At 35.5% G+C, this 9,231-nt stretch overlaps 1 protein-coding gene across 1 annotated transcript; it reads left to right on the top strand.

Moving 5' to 3' along the window:
* Positions 1 to 1,104: 1,104 nt before the first annotated feature.
* Positions 1,105 to 8,653, top strand: LOC149568744 (uncharacterized). Its single transcript, XM_089816773.1, has 4 exons — positions 1,105 to 1,196; positions 3,564 to 3,772; positions 3,920 to 4,041; positions 8,396 to 8,653. The coding sequence occupies exons 1-4, from the start codon at positions 1,105 to 1,107 to the stop codon at positions 8,651 to 8,653; spliced, it is 681 nt and encodes a 226-aa protein (XP_089672899.1).
* Positions 8,654 to 9,231: the final 578 nt, after the last annotated feature.

Here is a 9,231-nt window from a genome sequence, read left to right as displayed (position 1 = left end):
TGTCATCATCATCTACCTAAGCTTTTATTCTTAGCTAGTTGATTTCTCGATGAACAAAACTAACCTGTGTTTCAAACGGTATTACATTTTCCATCATTTTTAGCTGAAATAACCGTATCTTTGGGACCCTCTTTGCACTTGATGCATGCAATCCAAGCAAAGCATTGAGATCATCCCATACTTGCTTTAAGGTTTTTGAAAGTCAGTGTGGTGGAGTACATATTCAATTTTGTAGTCCATTTTGCTATTTCATCAGCATGAGTTGGCTTTCGTGTGGCTCCATTCACCACATCCCAAGGATCAACGAAGGGCATTAGGATCACTTGTAACTTGATTTGCCATGCATGGAAGTCTTTACCTTCAAATTCACCAATCAATGCTCTATTTTCCTCCTTGATAAAAGTCTTTACATAACTCCCCACCCTCCTAATCATAGCAATGTCAAAGACCTTAAGTGATTGATATTTAGTAAATCTTTCAAATAAATATAACTATATTTTTATTGCTCGGTAAAAGATGATTTTATTATTATAATATGATATGAAGTACGAACTTAAGATCATTTAGATTGTCTGATGATGTTCCAATTTTCTCCACAATATTCTGTCACCTTGAAACAATCTAAACATCAGATAGTACACCCTTCACCCATATAGTTCAGATGAGCATATACATCAAAACCCCCCATGACAAACTCGTCTTCCAGACCCTGATAACATTCCACCCAATTTACAAGTCCTTGAGACAACCTATTGGTAATAGAAAAATATCAAAAATTCTAGACTTTATGTAGTTGTCTGGATACACAAAACACCAAGAACCCTAAATTTGCAATGAATCGTGTTGCCATTTGCACCCCAAAACCAGAAACTTACCCATAGACTGGGACGTGCATGAATATATATACAAGAACCACAATATGATTTGCCATCAGACCTAGACAACTTTTCATAATTTACTACTATCCCTGCTAGTTCAAATGTAATGCTATGACCAAAAAAGCACTTGACACACAAGAAAGTAGAGAAAACTAACAAGGTGAAGAACTACCTTGCTGGAAACACTAGCATACCTGAAACCCTCATTCACAGAAACTAAAACACCATGGAGTCTGAGGGAGGAAGTGCCACAATTCAAGGATCGGTTGCTGCATCTTTAAAATCATATTTCCCAACATGGCTTCTTGCTGAAGCTCTGTGAGTGTTTCTCTATCTCTAGCTTGAGAATTTCTTGTTCCTCGACCTCTACCACGAGTATCATCTGACCAGTTTCATCCACAGGTAGTGTCAACTTATCCTTGACCAGGAGCACACACATTTTGCCTTGCTTCCTTCCTTTCCTTCATATTCTCCTAGGTTCCAGTTACTTTCAGCTTGGGAATATCTGGGTTAATCTGATTTCTTGGAATTCCTACTACTACTTCCAATTCCTAGTCATGTACAAAGTCCACTAGCATGTTGAGGCTTTATGGGCTTCCTCCTTCTTCTTTAGACCATCACCCAAAGAACGATTCAGTAGAAAAGGGTGCACTAGGGATGGAACCCCAAGGAACCCTATCCGATCATCTCGTGCTGCTACAAAACCTTGCCCTGGAATTGCGTAGTGCAAGATTTCTTCTAGTCCCACTCTCCACTCTGGTTTCGCACAATGCTCGCGGCTCAACAATTTGCTTCACCTCCCCCCTTGGATGCAAAATACAAGCCCCAACCACAAAAAAGAGCCACAATATCAGTATTTATGTGCCATTTGAAACTGGAAATTGCATACTGCACACCTAGAAGGGCCCAAATGATGTTGATAAAACCGTGTTCACAGAGGTAAAAACATGTCTTAACCTTTCCTCTGTAACTGGCCCCTTAAATGCCATTTGTTGCTTCTTGGCATTGAAACTAATATTTGCTCCCATGGCCTTTTCCTTCACCACACTGCACAAGACAATTGGGATGCAGCTGCTTGCAGAAGATAATGAGAATGAATACATCAATTATGTAGATGGGAAAGTAGAGTTGGTTGTCATTAGTCACATTAACTGCAACATGTGCAAGGACAATTGAAAAGCATTCACTCTCCACCATTTGAGTGCGATGTTGTCCTTTCCTATCCTTCAAAATCTTTACCAACTCATACTTCTCATATCACCACTTCCCTGCTTTGTAGCCATACTATTGTCACATCCTCCAATGTTGTGGTTGCCAATTCATCTGACAATTTGGGCCCTGTTGTCGTCACATCCGCCTATGTCATGGTTACCATGTAGACTGTCAATTTGGACAATGAATACGCCAATGAGTTTCCTTCCCAGTAATTATAGGTGATTTTGAAATTAGAAAACAGTGCCAGCTTCTTTTTGATAGTTGAGATAATTTTTTGTAATCCCCATGTATATGAAGTGCTTGATGCAATAGCATTCACAATGATTTGCAAATCACCTTCCAAGTGCAAAATTTTCCCCCAATAATTTCTATGCCAATTCAACCCCTAGAAGTGTTGTTTGGACTTCAGCTTCATTTTCAGTCCCCTCTAATCTTTTGCATTCCATTGCAAGAATGTTACCATCTGAGTTTCTAGCCACACACACTGCTCCAGACAGACCCAGATTGCCTTTGCAGCACCATCAAAAGTGATTTTAACCCAGCCCACTTCTGGGGCTTCCCACTTCACTTCTTCCCTATTCACTCTTGGTGGATGAAACCTTAAGAATCCATTAATGGGTAAATATATAACTATTAAATAAACTCTAATTTAATATTTACATAAAAAAATTCTTCATTCTACTGAATTTAATTTTTTTACGAGTTTAAGAAAGACGATGTACCATCATATCTTGACTGTGCGTGAAGACTTTCAAAGTTTGTATTTAAGACTCTCAGTGAATTGTCAGCAATACATTTCCAAATGTTTGCCCAAATGACATCTGTACTAACAATTAAAGACAAATGTTTTCTAAGATGGTGGATATTGCTCAATGATAAATCACCACACAAAAGCAAAAACAAGTTCTTCAAACCTGAACGTTGAAATCACATTCATGCCCCCATTTTCCATTCGAAATTGCTTTCTTGTTATGCAAAATATATTCCAAGTGTTTTTGGGTTTTGCTCTCCTTTTTATAAACTTTCCAAATCATTTCCAATTTTTATAATTTGTTAGGATTTGAAAGAGAAATTGCAATTTTACTAAACTGGGAGTAAAGAAGATATTTAGATGCCCAGCTCTGATACCCATATCAGAGATTTGGGCAGAAATTATAGGCACTATATAAAAAAATTGGCCCAGAAAATATTATTATGTTTCAATATGTTCATTTCATCAATGCATTTACATATTTATAGAACTTGTATATCATATATTATAGGAAACCTCCTATAACAACACCATTAGATAATTACGGGTCTAACAAATAAATAAACATAGATAATTGCAAGATTAACAAATAAACAAACTCAGCACTCTCAATTAGTTATATTGGAAACTTACGTTTAAGATCTGGAAGTTCAACAGCCCTTTTAAAAAAATTGTAACGGATTTTAATCCTTACATTTTTTGTTGTATCAATATCTCAGGCCTATCCTATTGGCACCTAAGTTTGGATTGGATGATGGCGCAAATGCAGATTTTGATGCCACACTTGTCTTAGCAACCATGCTAATTTCACAAATTAGAGAAATGGACAAGTCAGAGCAAATCCCTGTCGAAAATAGGGTCTCACAGCAGCAGGACCACGGACAAGGGCGTCCTGGATTTCAAACTAGAATCTGGTCAAATATATCTGGTGGGTAATTGCTGATAAGGAAGAAGTGTCTATATGTTTATCCTATCTCTAGCTGTGGAAGTATGTATCTGTGTAGCACCTGGTTGCAACTTACATTCAAGATTGAATTTTGATAAACACCTAATGTTGGGCTTACTTCTTGAGTAGGTAGTGGCACAAAAAGTGTCAGTGGGGAAGAAGCAGATCATCCTATCATGCAGGACAGTGCTAATGCAAGTGAAGAGATTCCTACACGCATTCAAAGGAAACAAACACTTAATCAGTTTTCTGTGAGACAAGATATGAGGGGGACATCACCTCAACCGTATCCTATAATGACATTCAAATGATTTATATTGCACTTTAATTTTTGTGCCATCTAACTTGCACTGTGCGTAGAAAAAATTAGAAAAAATAGATACACATAATAGTTATCAAATCTCGGATGACTAATTTTAAATTTTGATCAGATTTGACTAATAAGAAATATATCACACAAAACAAAAACTGAGTTTATGTGCATTATTAAGTTTGGAAATAACATATTGTCAGACAATTTCCTTTGGCGGCTGTAGGGACATTTCATAGGTCCTCCGACTCATTCACTTGCATCTGTTTACAACAAACAACTACAATATTCATTATAACAGCTAGATTCAATATACTTTAATTTCTAACAACTGATTCAAGTCTATTTCTAGATCCCTCAAAACTATATGTATGTTTTACTGGCAACATGCTTGCATGAGAAATAATGAGAACAAAAAGATGGAATTAACTTAAGAAGCTTATGTTTAGACTGTGCATGTGTTTTTAGCATCAATGCTTTGGATCACACTCTGTAATCCATCATCAGGATTTTAGAGAGAGCAAGAGATGCTAAAATGTGAGATCTTATATTTTTACATCTTGTGCTCTCACTTACATCCTGATGATGGATAATGGAGCATGATTCAAAATGATGATGCTGAAAACATTTACACAGTCTAAAATAGAAGCCTCTAAATTTAATTTTAATTAATTGTGGAAATCCGACAACACAAAAGATGGAATACCTTAGCCACTTGATTTTGTTAAATTTGTTAGAAATAACATACTGACAGGTGATCTCATCTGTCGGCTGTAGTCAGATATTTCATAACTCTTCCAAATTATCCACTTGCATTTGTTTAGGACAAGCAATATTCCTATTAATAGCTAGATTCATCAAAAATCTGTTGTAAGTTTATTTTTAGATCCTTTAAAGTGTTATAAATGTTTTAGCTGAAAAAGAGACTTGCATCGAAAATAGAGAGAATGAAAGGATAGAATACCTCAACCTCTTGGTTGAGAAAAATAGACAAACAATGCATTGTTTGATTTAAAAATATTTTGAAAGTTGTATACTAGAAAGCAAATCCCTCCAAGGGGATGGACAGCACACAAAAGTACCTCTATGACAAGCTATCTCTAGGCAAATGAGAGAGCAAACATCAATAACACAAAAGATAATCTTGTTTAGTATGCCTGCCCTAAACAGCCCTGCCTTCGTCTCTACCATTAGATGTAATTGGTTGAACATGGTTTATATGATGAGTAGAAAACCTTGAAGAAAGGCATCCCTCTTAATTTTTGATTGTTCATTTATGGTTTTTGGCCTGTTTACATAGGTATAACTGAGACCTAATTTTGATGTTATGAATTGGCAGGCTAAATGTGAAGTGGGACAAATTTCATAACTCGTTTAAATCCATTTTGATCATGGAGTTTATTAATCTGAACCCATAGTAATTTACTAATTTGTAATTGATGATATTATTGAAAATTTTGTATTATCAGAGATGTGATGCAGTCCTGTTTTATATGAAATGACTTGACTTCTGTTAATCTTTCTTTTGAACACAGTGAAGGAAGTAAAATTCAAATGGCATTGCTCATGTAATGTAGTCATTCTTTAATGCTTGTTGTATTTCAGCAGATTGCAAACACTTAATATTAATTAATGGTTCACAAGGATATGTCCCTGGCTAAGTATTCTTGTGGCGATGGGAAGGGAATGAGATGTTCCCCGCCTTGTGGGGAAATGCCTAGCGATGCACTGATAGCCTGAGGGACATCCAAGGGATGTGAGGCATCCCCCAACAACACCCTAAAATATAGTCTATTAAATTAAAAAACAAAGCTACTGAACAATTTAAACATGAATTTCCTGGCATCAATTTGGCAAAAGTTAGATACAAGGGCATTGTTGGTTAGTAGCAAGGATTAAACTTACATTTGCAAAACACAGCCATTAATTATGGTTTGGAATCCTTTGAATGGAAATAAAACTTGTTAGCTTATTGATGGTCAAAGGGTTATTTTAATCCCAGCTCAGACCCTTGTTCAAGATGCAGCTTAAGTCAACATTAAACTGCTAAGCATGGAAAGCTACAAGTGTCAAAGAGAGATCTTTATCCTATGCATTTTGGAGAAAATACATTGACTCTTTTGAACTTAATTTATTTGATTAATGTTTTCAGTGTGTCTTCAAGACTGAACAAACGTAATGTTATGAGTTAAACTTACCTATGTGATAATTAAATATGATTTAGACTGATTCATGTTTATTTTTTTAGTACATATTTGAATTAATCACATAGGTAAGTTTAACTCATAACATTACGTTTGTTCAGTCTTGAAGACACACTGAAAACATTAATCAAATAAATTAAGTTCAAAAGAGTCAATGTATTTTCTCCAAAATGCATAGGATAAAGATCTCTCTTTGACACTTGTAGCTTTCCATGCTTAGCAGTTTAATGTTGACTTAAGCTGCATCTTGAACAAGGGTCTGAGCTGGGATTAAAATAACCCTTTGACCATCAATAAGCTAACAAGTTTTAATTATCACATAGGTAAGTTTAACTCATAACATTACGTTTGTTCAGTCTTGAAGACACACTGAAAACATTAATCAAATAAATTAAGTTCAAAAGAGTCAATGTATTTTCTCCAAAATGCATAGGATAAAGATCTCTCTTTGACACTTGTAGCTTTCCATGCTTAGCAGTTTAATGTTGACTTAAGCTGCATCTTGAACAAGGGTCTGAGCTGGGATTAAAATAACCCTTTGACCATCAATAAGCTAACAAGTTTTATTTCCATTCAAAGGATTCCAAACCATAATTAATGGCTGTGTTTTGCAAATGTAAGTTTAATCCTTGCTACTAACCATATGCATATTTTTTTAGTACATATTTGAATTTTCATATTTTCAAACTTCAGGGTCCTTTTCATTTAAGTTATCTTGGTATTTTTTTAAATTATTAATTTGATAGCATCTCTCCACCATCCCTGAACTCTGGAAAATGATATGTTGTCCCCAGTTGTTGGAGAAACACTGAAAATAAATGGCATCGTCCATGAAAATTCTATTATTGGTTCATGGCCACTCTTGAATCTAATAGGTGTAACTAACTATTATTTAATATCTCCTACTTATCAATTAAATATGATTTAGACTGATTCATGTTTATTTTTTTAGTACATATTTGAATTTTCATATTTTCAAACTTCAGGGTCCTTTTCATTTAAGTTATCTTGGTATTTTTTTAAATTATTAATTTGATAGCATCTCTCCACCATCCCTGAACTCTGGAAAATGATATGTTGTCCCCAGTTGTTGGAGAAACACTGAAAATAAATGGCATCGTCCATGAAAATTCTATTATTGGTTCATGGCCACTCTTGAATCTAATAGGTGTAACTAACTATTATTGCCACCCAATGCTCAAGTAGGATTGCACTGGAGGGTAACAATATCCTGTAAATTCACTTGTTTCAAGTGTATGCATGTCACTGTCTAGATAGTGTGGGACACATTTCCACATTTCCTTAGGGGATGTAGTGGAATTTTTGTTGGTCCGTCCTGTTCCGGAAGGGTTTGTAAAGGATGCTTTTTTGTTTTCTAGTTATGCCCCTTCCATGTCAAATAGGGACTTGCCAGAAATTGTTGTCAAAAGTAAAACTAACAATTCTTTAGATATTTTTCTCACCATTATTCCGATTTTTCCCCTCCAATCAATGTACATTTCATGGTAAAGAGAGCAGTATAAATGAGGAATCATACAGGGGCAGCGGGATGTGCTGAATCTTATTTTTTATTTGGTATTCAGGATTTCACTTTTTAGGATGCTAGGGTATTCTAACTGTTCCTAAATTAATTTATCCCCTGGTTCTAGTTGCACAGAATGGACAAGAGGGAAGTGAGTCTGTTTCTAGTCCCTTCATAATGCATGCATATATTTCATGATCATGTCTTTCTCCTAGCTGCAATGTTGTGGGTTTAAAATCATTTCTATTTGCAGCTTTTCAAATTTACCCTTGTCTCTATTCAGTACGGTTTTTCTTTAATCAATAATACACAAATCCTCTAGTCCAGTTTTTTCTTCTGGTGGAAGGGGAAGTATAATTGAGAGACATGATATGCACCCACAAGAAGGTATTATGGCTTAGGCATATGTTTCCTGGCTTCTTTCAATGCACATTTCTATTTATGGGTAATCTTTAGTTTTATTTTTATATTTACTGAGGCAAAATAAATATTATGTGCCAGGGTATGATGCGTATAATAAGTAGTTTTGTTGTAGTTCTGGTCTCTATACACCTTCCTTCACATTAAAGGCTGATTATTGCCTCAATTTATCTATTTCTATGAATATGTGGTTCTTTGAGCAATATAATGGAGTTCCTTATGTTTTATATCTGCATTTCTGTTTGACAAGTGGAGTGGTGAATGTTAATCCAATGATTTATCAGAGACCTTCTCAACCTAATCCAAGCAATTGGATTAGTGCAGACTCGGAGGATGAAGATGGAGATGAAACTGATGTTTGTGTGCATTCAACACCGCCAGGAAAAATGGGTCCTGGCTCTCGTTGACGAGATTGATTCTTATCTTTTGAATCTCCAAAGCAGGCATGACGTCTAAATCCTAAATCTCCTCAAAATCATTGTAGTGCTCTGAGGTAAGTGCTAAAGAATATGACAAGTGGCATATCTCTTAAGCTCAAGAATCCAAAGAAGTCAAACTATTTAAAAATGTTATATTACATTCCAAGGATCATGTGTATGTCGTTTATACTTATGCATTCATCATTTATGTCACCTCTCTTTATATCTTCTATATGGTGTGGGATTTTGAAATTTCTATGAAAACCATGAATCCCCAAGATAGATAATTTGGGTGTGAGATTGAATATAATTGTGGCTGGTATTTTTTAGGCTGGATCCCTAGGCACTTTTTTGTGTCATACATTTTGATTGTAGTATTGTTAGTTAATGCTTGGCAGCTTGGCTGCAGTCGGGCCTTCTTCCTTCTAGGATGACATTGTAGTCGTGTCTACCCACTAACTTGCTTTTTAATAGGGTTGGGACACTTGCTTCCCCTTTTATCTGATAGAAAATATAGATGATTCATGCACTACCTATAAAATAAGTTTCTAATATCCCCATAAAAT

The sequence above is a fragment of the Cupressus sempervirens genome, chromosome 3 (assembly GCF_028749045.1).
Source record: "Cupressus sempervirens isolate cs-2001-9-10 chromosome 3, ASM2874904v1, whole genome shotgun sequence".
Classification (NCBI taxonomy): Eukaryota; Viridiplantae; Streptophyta; class Pinopsida; order Cupressales; family Cupressaceae; genus Cupressus; species Cupressus sempervirens.
Note: the sequence above shows the minus strand (reverse complement) of the source record. Positions and strands in the feature narration are given on the sequence as shown.